At 39.6% G+C, this 24051-nt stretch overlaps 1 protein-coding gene across 7 annotated transcripts in view; it reads left to right on the forward strand.

Moving 5' to 3' along the window:
• Nucleotides 1-24051, forward strand: part of OCRL (OCRL inositol polyphosphate-5-phosphatase) — a 55305-nt gene that overhangs the window by 20654 nt on the left and 10600 nt on the right. For all 7 annotated transcript variants that reach the window (XM_070606241.1, XM_070606240.1, XM_070606237.1 and 4 more), the window contains 14 exons: nt 3006-3116; nt 3544-3633; nt 4616-4736; nt 4825-4986; nt 6210-6311; nt 6831-6945; nt 8071-8187; nt 8292-8479; nt 10477-10588; nt 11871-11980; nt 13503-13638; nt 17991-18101; nt 18729-18894; nt 19156-19391. In XM_070606241.1, the coding sequence (XP_070462342.1) occupies nt 4648-4736; nt 4825-4986; nt 6210-6311; nt 6831-6945; nt 8071-8187; nt 8292-8479; nt 10477-10588; nt 11871-11980; nt 13503-13638; nt 17991-18101; nt 18729-18894; nt 19156-19391 (1644 nt within the window). In that variant the 5' untranslated portion in view covers nt 3006-3116; nt 3544-3633; nt 4616-4647. The remainder of the gene's footprint in view (nt 1-3005; nt 3117-3543; nt 3634-4615; nt 4737-4824; nt 4987-6209; nt 6312-6830; nt 6946-8070; nt 8188-8291; nt 8480-10476; nt 10589-11870; nt 11981-13502; nt 13639-17990; nt 18102-18728; nt 18895-19155; nt 19392-24051) is intronic.

Consider the following 24051-nt stretch of genomic DNA (forward strand, 5'->3'; position numbering starts at 1 on the left):
GTGCAGAAATACAGGTAAGTTTCCATGTGATGGCTTCCATTTTCTCTGAAGTATGAGGTGAAGCAATCCGCTTGGAATGAGAGGGCTTGAGAAGAGGGCATCCAAAGATTGAGGATAAATGAGAAGATGTGAAATAGTTGTTCCAGATAGTAGTAGGAGACAAGTTGACTATGGGAACTTAGATTGCTTCCCATCATAGAGGGCCCAGTTGAGGTTGAGGTTAGCAGTCAGTTTATAATGATGGGTGTGTGTGTGTTTTACTGTGTGTGTGTGTTTTTTTTTTTACTCCCTCTGTGTGTGGTTTTGTTTTTGTTTTTTTTACTCCCTCTGTTTGCTCAGATATAAGTACCGAGAAGGCACTTGGATTTCTGAGGGTTGGAAGTTAGCCAGTAGGTGCTGTGAAAGAACAGAATAGTTAAGGCACTTCTGGGCTTTTGCAACAGAGTGCGGTGATGGCATCTTTTTGATAAAAAGGGAAGTGAAAGCAGGAGAGAGTGAATGGATATTGACAAAATGGAGAAATCAAGGGGCTGGAGGTTCCCATATGAGCAAGTAAGCTGGAAGGAGTAATAGGTCAGAGTGGGAGATTTGGATTAGGGATTTATGAGGTGGTGGTGTTTCTGTGATGAAACGTCCAGAGTGGAACTGAGGAAGTCCCGGTTGGGACTGAGGGAGTAGATGGCTGAGATGGGAGGGGCAAGGTCATTGGATGAGGAAGTTGAAGGTGTTGCCTGGGTTTTCTGTGCTAATTTTGAAGGGACCCAAAATTAAGACAGGAGTTTGAGTGGAGAGAAAGTCTTAGGAGTCAGGTATTGAATCCTGGATTCAGAAGTTTCTAAGAGGGATGGTAGGTGATCTCATGGCGGAGGTAACGGAAGAAGCTGGTATAGCCCGGTGGGTGAGCCACAAAGGAGAAAAGATTTCTCCTGAGGGAGGAATAGAGGGAATGGTCTTGAGATGGCATTAGGACAAATAAGGACACCGGTCTTAAATTACATAGGGTGTGAGAGACTCTATTAAAAGCGTCCACTTCAGAGGGCTGCAGGAGGAGTGCTACTCTCAGGGGCCAGCCAGTTTGTGCAGGTGACTCTGATTTTCAATCTGGGTGCACATTAGAATCACCTGGGGAGTACTTTAAAAACTACCAGCGCCTGGGCTTCATCTCCAGAGATTCTGTTTTATAGACCTGGGGTGGGGCTCAGGTTCAGTATTTTCTGAAAACGCCTCTGGTAATTCTAATACACTCACAGTTGAGAATTACCGCGAGACGCGGGGAATGTTTAGAGGAGAAGTTGAGGATATAGGAGTGTTTACTGATTACAAAGAGGCCGGAGGGTTTTGGAAGGGAGAAGAGTAGAAGGTTGGGTCATAGGGTAATTTGTCCTCTTTCCCATGCAACATGGTCAGAGAACACCTAGTGTTATTTGGTAAGCAGTTTCTGGAATCTTCTGCTCGTTAAATGGGTCAGTTTATTTTTTATATTTGCTAAAATGTATCTTTCAAGGATTGTGGGAAAGAGAGAATATGGGGTGTTGTTCTAAGTTTCTGTCAGATAGAAACTGCTGTTGTTAATTTTTTTCTACTTTTTATATAAATTATTTGAGCAAGGGAGTACTACTTGTGCCCTGAAGGAGTTTTCCCTGTATCTTCAAGACTGCTCTTAATTGTCAGTCTTTATTCATACCCCTCTTTTTTCTCCTCCTTGCAGTGGCACCCTCATTAATTTTCTTATCTCTAGTCTACTTGGGTGCCTTCTTTTTCATTTTTTTGTTGATTTTTGTCTTTCTTCTGATCACTAAATCTTTGAAGATAGAAACTGAAGGAAATGCAAAGGAAAAAAGGAGAGTCAAAGGTTCAGAAGTGGATTTCCACCAGAGGAAACTAGGATTTTCATTTCATTTTCTCATCTGTAATTTACAAGTGTGAAAGAATCTGATTGAACAGTCATTGATTAAATGCCTTCTGTCTGTAAAGTCTCACATCATTGTCACCAATAAAGTGACCAACTATCCCAGTTTGCCTGGGACTTTCCCAGTCTTAGCTTTCAAAGTCCTGAATCCTGAGAAGCCGTCAGTCCCAGACAACCTTGGGAGACCATCAAGAGTGTTGTGTTGGATAACCTGTATGTGCAGCCTGCCTCCTGCTCTCAAGGAGCAGATGGTTTCCAGGGGTGTGGGAAAGCAATATATGTAATCAGTCAGTTAAAATAAGAATATAAACAAGTATATAGGCTTCCTAGATCACCATATCCAGACAGTTGATACAGATGATAACTAGAGAGCATCATAAAAAGGAAGACTATGTTATATACGAAAGAGACTAAAGTCTTAGATAACTTTGCTTCTACTTATATACTGTTTTCCAATTGGCCATACTTGAACCAGACCACTCCTGAACATAGATCATTATATTACTTTTATAAGTTTATTCAAGACATACAGTTTCCACTTGAGGTAATGAGGTATAGATGCTTCTTTTCAGAATATATCAAATCAATCCCACTATTCTTTTTTTTAATTAGTTTGTAAATTCAATTGTCTAGGTATAATGTGAACCTAGGAACAAACCATCCTGTTTGCTCTATTCCTTTCATGCTTTAGATACTCTTACTATATGATCTGGATTTGAAATGGTAGGGATTTCCAGCTAGGAGATGGGAGGAGGGTGCTTGGGGAATTGGTCTTTTGCTGGAATTTGGAGTACCCTGCATTGATGTTTGAGAGATATATCAGAACATAGAAAACTCTGACTTTTTTAGTATGTGTCATATCGCTACATTGGGCCGTTCCTTTACACAGTTCATCAGCCCCTTAGGTTTCCCTGTTTGCCTCGCCCCCTCCGCCACCACACCGAATCCCTTGATCCTGCAGACGTGCTTCCTGCATTAGAGGTCTGGGATCTTTGTGATCTGGACCTTCGTCTGTTAAACTGCTAATGTGAGAATATGATCCCAAGAAAACATTGTATTCCATAGCTATATGTGTATGGATTTCAATTCTTTTTAGGTGGCTGCAAAATTCGGGTTCAGGGGGACTGGACCAGAGAGCGCCGCTTTGAAATCCCTGATGAGGAACACTGTCTGAAGTTCCTCTCAGAGGTCCTTGCTGCTCAGGAAGGTAACTCAAGACTCAGCAGTTTTCTTTCTGCTATTTGAATGAGAGTGAAATTCTGACATGCTGACACAGAGGCAAGCAGCCGTTAGCCAAAGTACCGTATCCCTTGAGCCTTGATAGCTGATTTGTTTATCTTCGGGAATGAACCCAGGGATAGGTTAGGAAACAAGTCTATTCAGCTTTAAGGACACTGAGCCAATTTCCAGAATCTTCAGTGTCATGGTATGGACAGCTTACTGCAAACTGTAATCCTCCTTCTGCCCCAAAATGATCCCAGATCTGCCCTCATTTTCTTAGTCTCTTCCTTTACATTCACGAATGCTGCTGGCCCCCTGCATTTGAGGAGTGCTGAGTGAATGGCTTTTGGTTATGGTAAATTCCACTCAACAGAGGGCTCCCCAGTTTCTGACCATGACACTTCTCTCTCCAGCTCAGTCACAACTTCTTGTTCCAGAGCAAAAGGACTCATCCAGCTGGTACCAGAAATTAGACACTAAGGACAAACCTTCTGGTTTTTCAGGTACTGAAAAGATTCTTTTCTCCCTGGTTGCTATGTTCATTGCATAGTCAATAGATTTTATCTGGATGGATAAGATAACGTGGATTAATGTCAGTGTCAGACACTTTCTCCTATGGAGTGGCTTTATCGAGTCCATGCCCACTGACTGATGTTCACTCCTGATCCTTTCTGTGGCACGTCAACTCTTCAGGAGCCAACTTAGCAGAGTGGTAAAAAGTGCAGGCTCCAGGGTCAGACTGCCTGGGTTTGAATCCCAGTTCTGTGACTTACTAGTTATATGACCTTGGTCACATTACCTAACAACTCTGAGCTTTCATTTCTTTTTCTATAACGTGGGAACATTTTTAATAGTACTGACCTGATGGAGTCTTTGTGACAATGAACTGAGATAATGATATAATCCCTTAGTATCAACCAGGCATTGTGCTAAGTCTTCAATAAATGTTAGCCCTTATTATTCAGGTTCCAAATTAATGTAACTTACTGTTGTTCTAGTTAATATGCCAGTCCTTCAGGGACAGATGTGCTTCTTCCCTCAATCTAAGTTATTGCTACCCTTATGATAACTTTCTGTTTGGTGACGCCACTGAGCAAATAGCGATCAAATCAAAACCACTGAGGGGGCTAGCCCCGTGGCATAGTGGTTAAGTTCAGTGCATTCGGCTTTGGCAGCCTCACTCTGCAGGTTCGGATCCTGGGCGCGGACCTACACCACTCGTCAGCCATGCTGTGGTGACAACCCACATGCAAAATAGAGGAAGATTGGCACAGGTGTTAGCTCAGGACTAATCTTCCTCAAGCCAAAAAAGGAGGAAGATTGGCAATGGATGTTAGCTCAGGGCAAATCTTCCTCAGCAAAAAAAAAAAAAAAAAAAAAAAACCACCAAAAAAATCCCGACTGATCAAAGCAAAGCCTTATGTATCCTAGATAAGTTGGATGTTGTCTTTTCCCACCTTTGACTCTTAGTTCTGTGTCCTTCAGGGATTCTTGGATTTGAGGATAATTTTTCATCTATGAATTTGGACAAGAAAATAAATTCACAAAATCAGCCTATGGGGATTCATCGGGAACCCCCACCCCCGCCCCCTTCAGTGAATAGAATGTAAGTAAGTCCTATGTCAAAACATTTCCCATGTAGGAGACTTTCCTGTTTAAGGCAGTTTCACTTTTGAATTTCTCATTATTGCTAGGCTTCCACGTGACAAAGAAGCTTCTAACAAGGAGCAGCCCAAAGTGACCAACACCATGCGGAAGCTCTTCGTACCCAATACCCAGTCTGGACAGCGGGAGGGTCTCATCAAACATCTCCTGGCAAAGCGAGAGAAAGACTATGTCAACATTCAGACTTTCAGGTTAGTCTCTCTTCTGCCTACTGAGGTATAGCAGAAAATGGCCTGTTGATATTTAAGGTATTGGTTTAATTAGCTTAATTAAGAATCAAAGTATAATAAAAAGGAATGGTCAGCTGATTCAAGCCCTTGTCTATATGCTGGTCTATAACATACATATCCAAAATAATGGAAAGGCTACAATTTCCCTTGGATTTTCTAACCACTGGTGATACCATGTCTACTAATGTTTCTGTCCGCTCTTAGAGAACCAGATCAAGCTTACATGTACTAGAGAATTATCCCCTAGCACATTCCATAATCAAGTGTGTTTATCTGTCTGGCCTGCTGGATTTTTTCCCGCCAATATTGGAAAATTAAAGGCCACCATTACTACTAGATGTTAACATATTTTGGTAGGTTAACTACAAAAAGTTTTGCTCAGTCCTCTTGATTGGAAGATCTGTCTTGGATTCTTTCCTCTGTATTAAATTTTTTATTTCACCTTTACTTACTGATATCTTCTTTTCTGGACCCAGTGTGTCTGGTGCATGCTGTGGTGTGGCGTGTATCCCAGTGTGCAAAACAGCAGTGCTTTTCTTTATTTGTGAACAGCATGTACCCTTATAGTCCAAGATTCTGCTCCCATCTGCTGTCCCATTATGCCTCATTTATTCTAATTCAATCATGACTATATTCCTATGCTAAAGCTTCCAGTTCCTCATATTCCCCATGATGCTTATATTTGTATGTAAACAGTTAAGACAGTCATGAGTTTTCCCTTCTGCTTTCCCCCTTAATACTACATCTGCCTCAACAGAATTTCCTACACAGATGTCCTTGTAGTCCTTTGGGAAGTGAGTTTTTGGATTCAACTACAGCTCCTTACAGAGCACTTATCCATGTTAGACGTGCTTACCTCTTTCGCATCCACAGGCTTTCCCTTCAAGGATGAGTTTGGATGGAGTTTAACTGAAAGGAAATGTGGTAGAGCAATTCACTTTGTGTTTTCTAAATAGAGACTTGATTCCTTTGTGTAGGTTCACCTAATGTAAAATTTAGAGAGAATAAGCCCACTGCCTTTGTGTTCTATGTGCAAGAGATTTTTCTTATGTGTGTGGCAAAAACATTTTGAGAATTTATGTTGGCTTATTTTGAACATACACCTGTATAGAAGTGATGAGAGAATTTCCATTGGTTCATACTTGACCTTCGTTTTCAAATTATTGTTTCGTATTGTGTATTAGATTTTTTATTGGAACTTGGAACGTGAATGGCCAGTCTCCAGATAGTGGGTTAGAACCTTGGCTGAACTGTGATCCGAGCCCTCCTGATATCTACTGCATTGGGTAAAGAACACGTCTGCACTTTCCTTTTGGCTCTATGTTTGGTGTTAGTTTATGTGACATTTTGCCCTCTTTTTTTTTAACTATTTGATAAAAACCTACTGTAGACTGTATGTGAGAGTTAACTTGTAGGTCAAATTTGTGAGACGAGAAAGGAATGCTACCTAAAATGGTGTAAGGAAGCATCTAGTCCTCTCGAAACCCATAGAAAACTTTGTTCTTAGAAACTGAGGCTTGAGGTCAATTCTAACAGTGACTGTTCCTATATATAAGAAAAGCTCCACTGTTATCCCTCTTGGAGGTGTTTGGTTTATGTTTTGCATAGCCTGTGCATATACTTGTGGAGAGTCTTCGAAAACAAAGCTGCTTGTCCGTACTGATCACCTGGGTCAGCAGAGCAGTTCTGTAAAATTTCTCTCTCTCCCTTTCCTTTTTTCACCTAATGTCTCAGAGAATGGGACAAGAGGTAGTCAGAGATAATTATGGGATATGGATAGATCTCACATCCTCTCGTTTTCTCAGATTCCAAGAACTGGACTTGAGCACAGAAGCCTTTTTCTACTTTGAATCTGTGAAGGAACAAGAGTGGTCCATGGCTGTGGAGAGGGCTTTGCATTTCAAAGCCAAGTATAAGAAAGTAAGCTGCTGTTAATTATCTTTTTTTGGTATACAACTAAAAAGAACTTGCTAGAAGTTATTCTGTTATCTATAACTTATTCCAAAAGAACAGTTTAGTTGAATTCTTCCCCATGTGTAATATTGAAATATGGCAAACTAATCCTTTATACCTATTTCCTAGAAAAAAATTTCCCTAAGCTTTCTGATCCTCTGTTTTCATTGCTCAGGTAGCTTTTAGGAGAAAAAAAGAATTTTATTATTCTCATAACAATAATTAGCTCAAAATAATTACATATAAAGTAACTGATTTGTACAGTAAGAGTTTAAGATTAAAATTGTTCACTGACATGGTCAGAACTGGATGTTCAAACAGAAAAGCAATTTGAAGCATGTGGGTGCGTAGGGTATGCTTTAGAATCAGAGCAATAATAGGTGTCGTGGAATTTAAATGAGTTCTAAACTTGGTTGTAAGTCAGGAGTAAAGTTGACTTTGGCAAGGTGGGCCAATTTGTTGGTCTTTAGAAGGCACGTGGTAGAGGCTACCACAGGAGTTATTTGAATTACAGGGCTGCTAAGCCCTTTAAAAGGAGTCATCTGTCTGAGTAGTTTTTGTCCACATCTTCTAACAGTTGATGTAGGTAATAAAACTCCTGAAGATGTTATTCCTTTCATATAGGTCTCTGACTAATACGTTTTTCAGACATATTTCTAGCTCTAGTTCACAGACTTAAAATAATCAAAGTAAAAAGGATTGCTGTCTTATAAATTTTAATTTCTTAGGAAATTGGAAACCAGAAACCAGGAAGGAGAGGCAAAAGGAACAAGTTGGGATACAGGTTTCATATTTATTAATTGGGTTTTTAATGCTGCCTACTCCTGGTAGGCTAAAAACTGATTAAAATAATGGATCTAGAGCTGAGTGTACTCGTTGTCCCTGAAGACTTAACTCTTACTGGTCAGAGCCAAATTAGAGATTCCCCAGAGAAATTTTGTTTCCACTTTATGGAGTCCACTGGGAAATTAGAAGATTTGGATTCAGATTTTGGCATTGTTGTGTCTCCTCGGTGGGAAATCAGTTGTGGGAAGTTAGATATGTGACAAAGAGTAGTAGCAAGAACCTTTTCTAACTCCCTGGAACTCATAGGTTCAACTAGTCCGCCTTGTTGGGATGATGCTCCTGATATTTGCCAGAAAGGATCAGTGGCGATATATCCGCGATATTGCTACAGAAACAGTTGGAACTGGAATCATGGGGAAAATGGTGAGTTACTTTGGAAATGAGCTTGATTATTATTTGTGTGCATGTGAAGTTCAACTGCTAGTTGTGTCTTTGTACTAACTATGAGTAATTACTCTTGCTCACAGGGAAACAAAGGTGGGGTAGCTGTGAGATTTGTATTTCACAACACTACCTTTTGCATTGTCAATTCCCACCTGGCTGCCCATGTGGAGGACTTTGAGAGAAGGAATCAAGATTATAAGGACATCTGTGCAAGAATGAGTTTTGTGGTCCCAAATCAGACTCTCCCGCAGCTGAACATCATGAAACATGAGTGAGTGGTCAAGTCTCCTTTAGCCTTTGAATCGTGGGGATGAGAAGAGACTAAACGTGATGAGAGATTGTACAACTGTGAGGAGTGAGGGATTATCATGTAGGTGCTGGGGTCACAAAGAAGAGAGAATTTTTGAGGAATAGCAGATTGATTGAGGCAGAGAAATCCGATTTGCTATCGGAGGAAAGGTTAGTTCTATTAGTGAGCATCTAAGAGTAATACTGGCCGGGGTCTGTCACTTAGAGTCAGTTTTTATTATAAAATAGAAATGTTCATTGTAATTCTGATAAAAGATAAAATTAAAAGTAAAAATCTCTCATTTCTTATCCTCTACTCTCCCCAGCCAGCCCCTGTCTCCAAAGGAAACCACCAGTTAACAGTTTGGTGTGTATTCTTCTAGAACTGGGCTGTCCAATGTGATGGCCAGTAGCCAAAAGTGGCCGTTGGACACTTGAAAGTAGCTAGTCCAAATTGAGATGTGCTATAAGCATAAACTATATACCTGGATTTCAGAGACTTAGTAGGGAAAATTATAAAATATCTCAATTTTTTAATATTGATTACATGTTGACATGATAATTTGTATATAAGTTAAATGAAATTTATTGTTAAAGTTATTTTCACTTGTTTCTTTTACTTTTTAAATGCAGCTACTAGAAAATTTAAAATTACGTCTGTGATGTGAATTGTATTTCTTTTGAATAGTGCTGTTCTAGACTTTTCTCCATGCACATACAAGCGCACACATACTCGTTATATAGGACTATATTATTCTATTTATTGTGGAACTCTTTCTAAGCCAGTATGTATGTGTATATCTACATTATTCTTTTTAATAGCTGTGACTCATTAAGAATAGGGGTGGTGGAGATTTAAAGACACTAATGGATCAGTAGCATAATATGCAAGAAAGGTTAGTGAAGGATGGGAGTTAAGGATAGAAATGGAAATCAGTTGAGGGATGGATTGGGTGGTAGAAAATGATTAGTTGTAAAGAAATTAATACTGGTAATTAAAATTCTGAGAGGGTGATGTGATTTGGAATAAGTGGTTTGAAATGGGAATTAGTAGGAAAATAAAACATAATTTAAGGGTATTAGAATCAGTAGAGAGTAGGGTAATGGAGGAAAGAATAGGGAAGGGTAGTGATATTGGCCTGTTTCCATATGGTCTCAGCAATTAGGATCATGTGGAATTCTGTTTCACTGTAGTAAAGTCAAGGCCTTGACGTTAATGGTCATAAAGTTGCCCTGAAATTCCTTAAATTCATTTCTCTAGGACTCCAGAAATTGCACATTGCATTTAAGATTAGTAAAGAGATCCATGTGCAACTTGAGATAGCTCACAGGAGAATCCATTTTGGTGTGGTAATTTCAGAGTCTCCCCTGTGGGGCTCTCAGCACACCTAGGGGCCTGGTGCTATCATTGGGTGCCTGAGGATCCTGTGGCATGCCAGTCTCCTTCCTGCCTGGGACTTGGACTGCAGATCTGGGGCAGGGCTAGACAGATTGGCTATAGCCCAGAGCCGTGGACCTACTTTTGCTGGTGAGCCCTGCCTGGGAGAGCTGTCATTCAGACCACGCAGACCTTAGTGGAGAGCCTGCAGAACATCAGGGCTCAGAGAGGCAGAAAACGCTCAGATTCTCTTCCCCTAGAGACCTGGCAAGCAGCCAGGCAAAATTTTGAAGCTAGTCCAGCAAATAAACTACATGCTTCTCTCCGGCAGTTAACTCCTTGGCTTCTGAATCCCATACCTATACTGTGTTTGCCTGTCTTTGTTCTTCATGAATGAAGTGCCTTTCCTCCCACCTATTTTGTAATCCCTGGTCTCTCTCAGGTGTTGATAGTACTTGGCCCCAAAGGATAGTTACCCCTTGTCAGATAGTGATAAATGAATCCTTATCAATCATTACCCATATTTCTTCTCTCCATTCTTCTCTGATTGATTTTTTCTGCTAATTATTGCTACTTTTGTTCATGTGCTTCCTGATCCTCAGTGTTGTCATCTGGTTGGGAGATTTGAACTATAGACTTTGCATGCCTGATGCCAATGAAGTGAAGAGTCTTATTAACAAGAATGACCTTCAGAGACTCTTGAAATTTGACCAGGTAAGTAAATTTTCATTTTGTAGATATTTTCCTAGATGGCAGATAAAATTGTTAGGTTTATGAGATGGATGAGTGGGAGGTGTGTCTTACTTCTAGGAATAGATGGAAAGGTCTCATAGTCTTGGGAAAACAGTGTGACTAGTGATGCAGTGAATACACGCAAGGTTTGTAGTGTTTTTATTAAGTGCTTAGATGGGAGGAGGGGAGATAATGTTAGTGATAAAAGTAAATACAACATTTATTCATTAAGTCTTTATCGAGAAGAGATTTCAGAGATTTATATAAATGAGTTGGAGAATGGGTGGGGTTAATTGGAGAACACTTCCTGGAGGAAGTGGGCCTTCAGCTATGTTGATGTGGTTTGGCAGAGGAAACAGGGAAAGCTGCTCTATGATTACTTGGCAGGCTCAGCAACAGCTTGGAGGTAAAAGAGGGAGGCCCTGTGAGGGGTTGGGAAACACAGAAGAGAAGTTTGTCTGGGATAAATAGCACAGACTGGGATCTGGTGGTAAATGATTGAGAAGTTGGGGCTAGCTGGTTTATAGATGTTAAAACCTGTTGGAAAAGCATTGGTTCAGTAACATTTATGTAAAACTTAATATTCAGGAACCTAGTTTTCCATAAATTTGCCTCCAAACCTGGCACATGGCTTGAATGTCTTTAAATCCTTATGTGAACCTTTTTGATCTTCAGACATAGTCAAAATTCAGGTATTTTGCAGTAGAATGGTCTTTGTAGTGAGCCTTTCTTGGCTGTGCCGTCCTTCACATTGAGATTGGCTGGCTAATTTCTTTGCATTTCTTCCTCTATCTTGCCTCCAAAGGGGGTACAGTTGGAATAAATTCTGAGTCTTATGTAATTCTGGTAAAACATTAGAGTGAGGATAACTTTCAAAACGATCTGTAATGATTCATTGAATTTGGCTTTTGGAGTTATCCATTCAACATTTGTCTGCTTTTTTAAAAAATTAGAGTTTTACTAGATGGTTCCTGTCTAACTTCAGGGAACTTATGATTATTCAGATTTTATTCTTCCATTTTACCCGACCTCTATTGGCAATAAAAAATTAATGATGTACTCATACTAAGCATCCTGTCTGTGGGTGAGTTTAGATGCTATGGGAATGGCAAGATTTAATTTTTAAGGTACAGGAATTTTATTATGTACTCTGACAGTTGCAAAGGCTGTGGAACTAGCTGCTTAGAAATGGCTAATCAACGTCATTATCACTTATATTAAGATGGCATTACCCTGCTTATGTAATGCTTCTTCCTATCTCTAGCTAAATATTCAGCGCACACAGAAAAAAGCTTTTGCCGACTTCATTGAAGGGGAAATCAAATTTACCCCCACTTACAAGTATGACTCTAAAACAGACCGATGGGATTCCAGGTAAAGTAACAAGAACCTCCTCATGGAATAGGTTAAGGCCTGATCTTATTTCAATTTCTCTGTATTGGTGAAGGGCTAGGAATTTTTTAGGTCAGGCCAGAAGCAGATATAAAATCCTAATGGCTCAGTGCTATTATGGAAGAGTATTTAATTCATGTGTACTCAAAAGTGAGCTCATCTAAGAAAGTTGACTTCTGTGTCAGGACTGTTGATGTTTTGAGGGCTGCCTGCAGTGCCTCACTTCTGTAACCTCAGCAGACTTGTGTAGATTTTTGCCTTCCTGATCTCACCCATATTTCCTTTTCCTTACCTATTGCCCTGTTCTGTTTTTTCCCAAACTGTTTCTCAGCTGTTTAACTCAGGACACCCAAAGCTGAAAACAGAGAGCCGTGAAAGGTTCTTCTAGCACAGTGGTTCTCAATCCTGAGTACACGTTAGAATCGCTTGGGGGACTTTTGAAAATACCGATGCCTGGGCCCAACCTCTGCAGCTGCCAGAGAAAGCTGGGAACCACTGTCTAGGAGGCCCTCTAATTTCCTAATATCCCCCAGTAAAGCGCCCCTGTCAGTACATTCCCGGTAACTGTTTGTCTTCTACCTACTATTTATTTCTTGGTTTGCCATGGTTTCCTAGCTGGCTGAACCCAGAAGCCTGAAAAAGAAAGAATCCCTGGGCATATTCAGCTTCTTTAGGCTCAGAGAGCACTAGGGTCGCATGGGGAGGCGTCCGTATCTCTGTGCTCTGAGGGAGCTGGTCAGCAAGTGAAAAGTGACACTGGCAGATCTGGTACACTTTGCCTTGTTTCTTCCACTCACCTGACTTGAGAGCCAACTGAAGTGCTACTGATAAGAACTTATTTGTGTCACCTTCTGGATCAGGTGTACAAGGTGTTGCTTATTTTAATAGAATGATGAATAGGCATTTTCTCTACCCTTGGTATTCCATGGGCTGTTATATGTTCAGACTTGCATACTTAGATGTTAGTTCATCCCTATTAGAAGAAGCTAGACTCGTCCATAAAAGTCCAGGTTTAAAGGAGAAATCTCTACTATTATCTCCAGAGACTAAGCCCAGTATAGAAATATAAGATGGGAATTTTAGATTTTATTAGTTGTCTATCTGTTGTGAAGTGTCATTGCAGTTCATAAGCAAAGGAAGGGGAAGGGTTCTGAATATAATCCTGACCTGAGGATATTTTGAGAAGGTGCTGTTATATTATCTCCCTGGGAGAATGTTGTTGAAAATGTAATCCTAATCTTAGGAGCGCTGTCTATTTATTCATTGGCTAAACTATTCATTGAGCACCTAATTTGCACCAGATACTGTGCTAGGGGCTGGGAATTCAGTGGCAAACAGGCACAGTCCCTTCACAGAGCTTGCAAATACAGCAGGGAAGATAATAGTTGGAGTCGTTAGAGAAGAAGCATGTAACAAGAGGGCCTAACCCAGGTCTGAACCAGTGTGGTAGGTATTACGTTCTTGTGTGGTATGTTCTCTTTATAATTCCTTTCTTTATTTGCAGTGGGAAATGTCGGGTTCCAGCCTGGTGTGACCGAATTCTTTGGAGAGGAACAAATGTTAATCAGCTTCATTACCGGAGTCACATGGAACTGAAAACCAGTGACCACAAGCCTGTTAGCGCCCTCTTCAATATTGGGGTAAACACTTGTTTGTTTGTTCATTTATTTGTGTGTTAAGTATCTATTCTTAGAGCATTATTTAGGCTCAGAACAGATCAGAAATTCAGTGAGCCATAAATGTTTCCATAACTAAATAATCTTTTGCAGCATTGAGAAGTTAGTGCCCTTGACCCTCCTAAATGCTGTCCATATGGCTCTTCCTGCTCCAGGCCATTTAGTGACACAGATGTTTCTCATGCTGCCTAACGGCTGGGTAGTAACCTTAGCCTCTTAAAGTCGTTATACATAAAGAAGAGTTAGAAGCTAGGTTTTAAAGGATGAGTAGCTTCTCATCAGATAGATAGTAAGGAGGGAAAGAACGGGAGAGAGGTTCCAGATGGAGGGGTGGGAACAGCAGGAGCAAAGGCACTGACTGGTCAGGATAGAATCAAATCTGTGTATTACCTTAAGAGGCATATTGTCAGCCCTGCTATAGTGAAGTCTTCCTATCCAGGAGCACAGGTTTTCAATTTTTCTTTAACTTTACTGCGTCCTGGGCTGGAGTAGTGGCCAATTATTTAACTTTTTGTCTCTGTTGTAAGTAAAGTTTTCTTTTCACATTGTGTGTTCTAGCAGTGTGTTATTAGTGTGCAGGTTATATTTTGGGATCTCATTGATTTAATTTATTACAGCTAGTACATTTAGATAATTTCTTGTAGATTTTCCAGACCTGTGGTCACATAATCTGTCAGAATCTATATAGTGCAGTGCTTGATAGGATGGACTTTATAACTAGACTGCTTAGATTTGCATCCCAGCTCAACTACTTTCTGTGTGACCGTGGAAAATTTATATAAACTCCCTGTGCCTCACTTTCCTCCTCTATAAAATGGGGATAACAATGGTACCCAGTTACAAAGATTAATGAGGTAAGACATGGGAAGAGCGCAGTAGGGTAGATTTCTTTCCTCTATGTATATATCAATTTTTAGGGGCTTCTGAGATAGATTATCACCAACATGTCTTATCTTACTCCTGTCTTAAAGAGGAATGACTTTGGGCCTTTTCCTTTGTGTACAAAACTAGTTCTTGGTCTGAGAATAGCATCTAAATTTCATCGAGGCACTCATGACTTGACTTTTGTCCATCTTGATATTTTAAAATAATAATAGTAAGTACTCCTCAGATAGTAGCTAGTATGTGCCAGAAACTCTGCTGGGAAATTTATACACATCTGATTTACTCCTCACAACAATGCTTAGAATTAAATATTTCTCATTTAACAGATGAGCAAATGGAGAACTAACTAGTTTAAATAACTTCTTAAACTTTTTTTTCTTTTTTTTTTTTTGAGGAAGATTAGCCCTGAGCTAACTACTGCCAATCCTCCTCTTTTTGCTGAGGAAGACTGGCCCTGAGCTAACATCCGTGCCCATCTTCCTCTCCTTTATATGTGGGACACCTACCACAGCATGGCTTTTGCCAAGTGGTGCCATGTCCGCACCTGGGATCCGAACTGGTGAACCCCAGGCAGCTGAGACGCAAAACGTGCCAACTTAACTGCTGCGCCACCGGGTCAGCCCCCTAAATAACTTCTTTATGAGCATTCAGCTAGAAGGAGAGCTGAGATACAAATCTTAAGTCTCTTTAACTCCCAGGCCTATAAATGCTCTTTCCACTACCCCACAATGCCTCTATAGTTCCAAAGAACTTACTGACTAGATATACTCTCACATACTACTTTTAGCCCACCTAATTTCTAGTTGTGTACTTGTGGGCTGCCCTGTTTTCTTCGTTTGAGTTCTCTTAATCCATTTTTAAAAGGATGTCTTTCCACAAACTCTAACCTTTTTGGTTTAATCAGCTACGTTTGGCTTTTTTGTTTGTATTTCTTTTCAGAACCTTGAAATATTTGTAATGCTCCATATATATTAATCCAGAGCTCCCAGGAAGAGATTTAAAAATTTCCCATGCTTCCTGTGTATTTTTGTGTATCTTCAACAAAGATCTACTTTTCTAGTTTTTAATACTTTTAAAATTACGTAGGAATTCAAAAGTACTTTCTCTTTAAAAATAAAAAAAAAATTAAGCAAAATTTACAGATCAGGCTGAAGTTCTTCGATCCCTGTTCTATTCTCTACTCCCACCTTCGCCTAAAGCCCCGCTCCCCAGCTAGGCCAACTATCCTTAGGAATTTATATCTTTCTAGACAAGCACTGTCTAAGAAGTCTGTGACGATGGGAATGTTCTAGATCTGTCCTGTCCAATACAGTACCTACTAGCCTCAGGCAGCTGCTGATCACTTGAAGTGTGGCTAGTGCAACAGAGGAAACTGAATTTTCAGTTTTATTTAATTTGAAGTAATTTAAATGTCCATGTGTGGCTACTGGCTATTATATTGGATGGCATAGTTCTAGACCTTTGCATATGCTTTTCTGTTTACCTGTACACAATATAGTATTCTGTTTGTTGGTATGTATATATCATAAATGGTCTCATACTATATGTGTTGGTCTGTAGTTTGCTCTTTTTTCAATTCAGTGGTGTGTCTTGGAGAGCTATCCATGTTATTACATAAAGTTATAGCTCATTGTACTTTTTTCTTAATTCCTAATTTTGTCAATAATTTCCTTTTCTAAAATGGATGTATCAGGTGGTGACATTCTATGGTGTTTTTCCCCTTCATTATCCTTGATGTGCCATTAAGGGCTGTGATATCCCAGTGAGGAAAGCTTTTATTTTATTGAGTAACCACCCCATATTTTGGACTCTTGGGTATACTATGATTAGAGGCTTTAAAAACCACATTATTATTATTATTTTTACCACCCTTCGCATCAACGACTGTTAACAAAGGAACCAAGTGCTTAGTGGCCACTTAGCTTCTGAAGACTTGCTGTGGGCTAGCTGAGGTAGGGTTCCAACACCTGCACTTGGTAATGGCATCTGTTGCATTGGTTCTCAGACTTTGGTGGATATAAGAATTGCCTAGAGAACTTTAAAAAATGCAAATGCATGGGCCCCATCCCTGGAGTTATGATTAGTAGGCCAAGGCATCTGCATTTTTAAGACCTTACCCGACTTGGTCCTGTTGCTTACGTGGTATTTTAGAAAGGGTCTTACCCTAGAGGTCCAGATATCACCTCTGATATTAACTGTGGCAGGAAGCAACTTAGTGGATCTTTTTGTATCTCGATATTCTCAACTATCAGAAGAAAAAGAATCCTTGCTCTGGTAGCTTCACAGGTTGTTGTGAAAATACAATGACATATATAAAATACTTTTTGAAATAAGAAGTTGCACAATTTTGTAAAAGTATTAAAGTATAAAATTCCTCTTAACCTAACACTATGGTATGAACCCTGGTGACACTAGTGATTTCTTGCTCCTCAGTTCTCTAAGCACTATGGTTCAGATATGTAAAAACCTCCCCAGTCTTTGAGATATTTGGCTCAGTTTTGATGTTCTTATTATCCACATTTGCTTTACAACCTCTACTGTATACCTCAATCTTTTTTTTTGACATCGAATTTGTGAAATTTTCTATTCTAAAAAGAAACTGGGATCTCAATAAGTTAAAACGCTGTTAAATCTGTTCATTTTGGGCATCAATTTGTGTGAAGTTTTAACAGAACACAGCTATATCAGGAAGCTGAAAGTGCTGTGTCAGGTGGGAGATTTTTGATTATTAGTCAAGATGATTTGTCTCTCTGTTGTCACGCTTCTGCTCTAATCTAGGGCATTTTGGGTCGGCCATTTTCTAAAATGGCTGTAGGTTCCATTTACTAACATAGCTTTATCATATAATCTGAGCGTTGTGCATGGCAGCTAATAGTGTTAAATGCTTTAATCACTTTTTCTGCTGTTTCAACACTTTCTGATCATTGTTAGAAACAGTAATAGGTGTGTTTTGACACTCATTTTGTGCAGTGCAGGAAATCATTTTTACCACAATTGTCACATTTTCTCCACCTCCAAATAACTTAACAATGGAACGAGAAAATATTCTTCCCAAATATTTATTATTGCCAAGCTTCTTAGCACAGAGGTTTAACTTTTTCAGGAAGTTAACCAATTAACCTTACCTTTACCTTAAAGTGTGTGATTCTATAATGCTTAGTTTAATTTATGTTTGTTTTAGTGACCTTTTAAAAATTGTTAGACTTAGAGATATATAAGTTGAGAGCACATAAGACTGAAATAAGGATCTCTTTTCTTTCAGGTAAAAGTTGTGCACGGAGCAAGATATCAGAAAGTGTTTGAGGATGATATTTGCACCACAGTTTATTTTAAGTGATTGCTGTAATGACCAGTTTTAAATTGTTAGGTAATCTCAAAGGAAGATGAGCTAAGAGCACGTCAGACTGAAAAGAGGGTTCTTTTTCTTTCAGGTGAAGGTTGTGGATGAACGGAGGTATCGGAAAGTGTTTGAAGATATTGTACGCATCATGGACAGAATGGAAAATGACTTCCTTCCTTCCTTAGAACTCAGTAGGAGAGAGGTGAGCAAAAATACACAGCCGCCCTTCTACTGCCCGTTGTGGTTAGCACAGGCCAAAACATGTTACTTAGAGAAGGCAACACGGCAAAGTGGTGAAGACCATCTATGCTGAAGTCTCCTGGCACTGCCATTTAGTAGTTGTATGACCACAGATGAGTGTCTTACCCTCTCAGCCACAGTTTCCTTTTCTAGATAAAGGAGTGGTTGCAAGAATTACATGAGTTAATACATTCAAAGCTCTTAAAACAATGCCTGGCACAAAGTAAGCCCTCAGATGTTAGCCGCTCTAATTTAATATTTCAGAGTTCCTGGTTAATTCATATCTCAGGCACCAGGATTTGGTCACGGGATGAATGTCCTGACCCAAGGTTGGGTATCCTCTTAGGATCCCAGGAACAATCAGAGAAGCCTAAGGAAGTAGCAAGAGCTGCCTAACTCCTCCTCTGTCGGTATGAGTGTAATAATACTCAAGAGAGGATGGTGTTACTGCTGGTTCGGTTAGTGAATGCATACAGCAGTTACACACTTGGTTAATAATTACCTTATTTTTTATTCATATTCTCTGTGGAATAATCCACTGACTTCCCCTACTAGTGATGCATGTTTGTGTCTGTCTGTTATTCCCCAGTTTGTGTTTGAGAATGTGAAGTTTCGGCAACTACAAAAGGAGAAGTTCCAGATCAGCAACAATGGACAGGTTCCCTGCCATTTTTCTTTCATCCCTAAACTTAATGACAGCCAGTACTGCAAGCCATGGCTTCGGGCTGAACCTTTTGAGGGCTACTTGGAGCCAAGTGAGTTTTCCCTTTACCATTGTCTCTGCTTGCAATGTACCATCTCCTTATGACTCTCATCCTCTCCCTTTGTTTAACTTCCTGTTTTCTAACCATATGTGTCTTACCTTTACTGTCATTATTTTGGAGATACTTCTTCTGTGTGTCCAATCTTTTCTTCATCACTTGATTTTTTAGAGGACGCTTCTTCATTGGTTCTCATCCCCTTTTTGCTTGTCCGCTGGAAGTTTCTGTTACCATGTGTCATCTCTTATGTTTCAGATGAGACAGTGGACATTTCTCTTGATGTGTATGTCAGCAAAGACTCTGTGACCATCCTGAACTCAGGGGAAGATAAGATTGAAGATATTCTTGTCCTTCACCTGGATCGAGGCAAAGATTACTTCTTGACCATCAGTGGAAATTACCTCCCAAGTTGTTTCGGGACATCCTTAGAGGCTTTGTGCCGAATGAAAAGACCAATCCGAGAAGTTCCTGTTACCAAACTCATAGACTTGGTAAGAAACATCCTAAGACATGAACCTCCTTTAGGTATAATTTTCACAATACTTAAGTGATGTCCTCATTTTCTCTGTGCTTTCTCTTTTGGCAGGGGGCGGGGGTGGGGGGCTGTCAAATGATAAATAAGAATAAGAACGTCACTTTACTCTAGCACTACTTTCGTTAGATTAACCTAAAAGGAAAGAGGAGAGGGTAGTCTGTAATTGACTTTTGTCAGGAATATAATAGATAATACTAAAGTTCACGTAATTAGATTAAAGGCTGTCTTCTCAAAGATATAATACTTATTTGTTATGCTCTTCACACTTTCATGTCCCTTTGGTATAAATTAGCATGTATGTGAGATACAGTAAGTGGGGGAGGCAGTATTCTCCTCATTAAACATATGAGAAAATTAAGGCACAGAGACAATAACTTGCCCAAAGTGGGATAAGTTAGTATCAAATCTGTTGCCCAGGTTTTCTGACTCCCAGTCTAGTACTCCTCACTCTGTTATCATATCTAATCCAAGTCGAACTTGGCTGCTTGTTGCAGCTCAGATACCTATAAGTGAACCTGCCTCAGAACCCCCGAGGGCCCTTACACAAGCACAGGTCCCTCCCCCCGCTCACCTCTGGTAACAGAATCAGAATCTCAGGGTGTGGGGCCTAGGAAGCTGCATTTTATCAGCATCCCAAATGATTACAGTGTGCACTGAAGGTTGGCATATGTTTGCTGTGACTCACTAAACAAAGGAAAAGAGTAGGATTTCCCTTTGCTGACCTCAAGCTATAATATCAGTGTCCTTATGGAGGAAATATTTATTATCTTCAGTAACATAAATTGATTTAGTAACAAGTTCGTCCTATTAAGAACTTTTCTTCTAAATGAAAATATTGTTGGCTTTATGTGCAGACTTCTTTGGGCTATAAAAGGGTATTCTTGGTCTTTTACCAAAGAAAATTAAGTGACATGACAGCCATCCGTTATCATTACCATTAGTATTCACGTTGATCCTTTCCGCCTGCTGGAACAGTGATTGTATCATCTAGCGGGGAGGGCTAGACCAGCAGGCAGGCTGCTGGCTTGTCTGAGTGTGATCTGTTCTGTTGCCATGGAATTGTTTTAGCTATGACTCAGATGGCAGATTAAAACACTCTGAGTCCAGCCTCAGCATTCTTTCTTGGAATTATGCTTGTTTCCCTAAAGCCTTCATGACAGTGTATTACCTCTGAGAGGGAACCATTTTCTTCAGAAGTTCATATCCTGACATTCTCTTATTTGTCATGATTCTTGTTTTTTCTTCTACCATCATATTCCTGTCTTTCAAATTTAGTATTTTACCTTTTAGAATATACTCTAAATGAAGTTGTTTCCCTTTCTTTACTACCCACTTCCCTCCATCCCAAACACCATTTCCCAGCTGTCTTTGTCCCAACTTTTTATTATGAAAATGGCAAATGTGCAGAAAAATTGACAGAACAGTACAGTGAACACCCACATTCCTTACATACGTATATAGACATATGCATTTTTTGCTGTACCATTTTGAGATTAAACGGTGATATGTCACTTTACCAGTGAACACTTCAGCCTGCTTCTCTTAAGAAGGAGGACAGCTTCTGTATATATAAGCACAATATCATTATTACACCAAAGAAAAGTAGCCAGTCCATATTCAGATTTCTCTAGTTATCCCCAGGATTTCTTTTATAGCTTTTTTTACAGTGAAAATCTGATCTGGATTCATGCAGTACATTTAGTGAGGTCTCTGCAGTCTCTTTTAGAGTCAAACAGTTATCCCCTTTTTCTCTTTAATGACATTGACTTTGTGAGAGTCCAGGACAGTTGTCCAGTCAAAGATCCACCATTTCCTGAATCTGTCTGATTGTTTTCTCTCAGTAATTTTTTAATCTTATCCTTTCATACTCCCTCCTCCAACCTTATTTCCTATAACCTGGAACCTTGCTTTATTTTTGGTCAGAGTTGGCAAAGACATTATAATACCTTTTACTGTAATTGTCCTGTGTTAATTAAAGGGACTGGAAGGAGGCTCAACTAGCATAAAAAATTTTTTTATTTTGTTTAAAATATTGTCAGGTAATTCAACCATGTTTGACCATGAATATGAAGTAGCAAAAATCTTTAGTGGAGTCAGTGGCTCTGTAGGAAGCCCCTTTGCTTCTTTTTGTATACAAAGGTTTCAAGGTTTGAAGAAATAGAACCTTGATCATTTTTTAATTACAAAATTGCTGAGTTCTTATTAACTTGTATGTGTGTGGTCATCATTTATCCTTTTAAAGCTTTTATTTTGTAGGATTTAGGATTCTGATTCTTTTCACAGCCTTTTGCATTTCAGTCTTAGTAAGTTCCTGTATCTCATTGTTGAGGAAATTAGCCATATTAGTGTGGGGCAGTGAAGGAGAAATCTAAGATTGTCTGTACCCCATTCGCAGTACCTTCCCACTCTGCTTTGACTTGATTTTGAGGTTCTGAAATGCTTTCTTAGGTTTGTTCATGTTTGTTCCAAGACCCAAGATGATATTTCAAATCCCATGAGACTATGCTATTAATAATGGTACCTGTTGCTTTCTTATGTATTATTTACTCTAAAATTTTGGAGAAACCAGAAATGAGTTCAGTGCCTGCATTGACTCTCCATTTACTGTTTCAGAAAGATTCTTGTGCCATATCTTCTTTCCAGCAAATGCGGAATGAAGTGACTGGCCTAAGTCCTTTTCAGTCTTCCTGCCCATACAGCTAAATTCTAAATCAAGGTTAATAGGGAGTTTGGTTAGAGATGATCTAAACATTAACTACCTTTACTGGCTAATGTCCAGTGTGTTTGCTAAGTCAATATTTTGGAAAGTCATTTAGAAAGTCCATGAGAGTTATGGAGCTTGTAATTTGTCTTAACAATAGATTCCTTTCCTGTGCTGTTTACTCAAGCCTTTACATGCCATAAAAGCTTATTGATTGACCAGCTTATCTCTGTGAAAATCAGTTTCTCGGAATCAGTCTATTTTGGCTTTAATGAATAGTTGATGCACGTAACATTAACATGACTAGAAATGAGTTCGGCACATAACAAAGTGAACTAGAAAAGTGACTTGGGGTTCACCAAAGAAGTATTTTGAGTCAAGTCCGAGTATTTAAGAAACTTATGTTAATATATTGGGTGAGCAGGCTCTTCCAGGCATAAGGGGCATCGTGAATAAAGGTTAGAAGGTGAAAGCAAAAAGACCATGTATGAAAGATTATAAGATTTCCCTTTGAAGAGGAAAGATTAAGGATAAAAGTGTGTGAAGCTGCTTAGGGCAGGGGATAGAGAGTCTCAAAGTCAACAGATGAATTTATGCCGGAGGGCATCTAGAACCATCAGAAGGCTTTGATGAGTAGTATGAGGTTGTAAATTGACACATTTGGAGGAACATTGTGGTGTTGCTTGTAGACTAGACTAATGGAGAGGAGACCAGGCTTGAACTCGCCAGATTTGGTTAAAGTTTGGCTTGTAAATACAGAGATGAAAAAAGTTGAGGGATGAGTGGACAAACTGTATTTGCTTGGGGACATGTCTATTAGGAGAAGCATTATCAAAAATTTGAAAAAATGAGAATAACCGCTTGGTGATTAATTCATCCCCAGTGCTCGCTCTGCTGGGTATTTACTTTGTCTTCCTGATCTGACCACCCATTTCTTCTCCTGTGAGATGTATGGTTTGTGTTTCTTCTCTTTGCATTTCACATGAACTAATCTTTTCTAGAAATTCAGAATCTGTTCAGTTTTCTGCTTTTTATTTCTAAATTTGAGTCTCCTTCTAAATGACCCTTTACATTATTTTAGCTGCGTTTACTACTGAGAAAGTTCCTCTAAGGGTGAATTTTGGGGTGAAGCGTGAGTTGCAATGCATTTGTAGTGTGTCAGTGTTTCCCCACTTGGGGATTCGTGAACTGGGTGCCTTTTTTTAATGTGATCAATGCATAGCCTTTTGCAGAGAGTGGGTAGGTCAGTTGAACTAAGTGACTAGCAGCAACCTTAGGACTACCTTAGGAGTATGTTGTTTATTAGTGAGGACTAAGTTGTGTTTCTGTTTTCAGATTTGAGCCAAGTGTTCATATAAATGTAATTTACATCTACTTTATGCCGTATGTAGCCAGAGAAGTAAACTCTCAATGTAAGCCTGCTGCCCCTCCACCAACAGCTAATCAAAGTCCTTTTGAGTCTTCTTTCAGAGTTTTCTCTTGTATCAATTCATTTTTTAAAAAATATTATTTCCACATCATTAAAGAGTCTACCCTCTCCTTGACCTACCTTGATAGCCTTTTAATGATGCCTTTTGCCTCTATCTCCCTACCCTTCCATTTTTCCTCTTCAGGTCTGTCAGACTAATCTTTCTGTAGTATAGCTTTGAGGCCTATCACTTCCTTGCTTAAAGGTAGTTCAGTGGCTCCCCCATGCCTGCTGAATGCAATCCAGATCGTTTTCCCTGTCATTCAAGGTCCCCCAAAGTCTGACTTCAACATACCTTTTTCAGATTTATTTCCCGCTATTTTGTCAACATACCCCCATGCTCCCCACAAACCAGATGACTAACTTTTCTCCTAATCTCACCTTGTGATTTACCTTCCTGCACCTTTGTTTATTTCTTCCCCTTCCACTTGTAAGTCCCCTCCCTAT

Source organism: Equus przewalskii, chromosome X (assembly GCF_037783145.1).
Source record: "Equus przewalskii isolate Varuska chromosome X, EquPr2, whole genome shotgun sequence".
Lineage (NCBI taxonomy): Eukaryota > Metazoa > Chordata > Mammalia > Perissodactyla > Equidae > Equus > Equus przewalskii.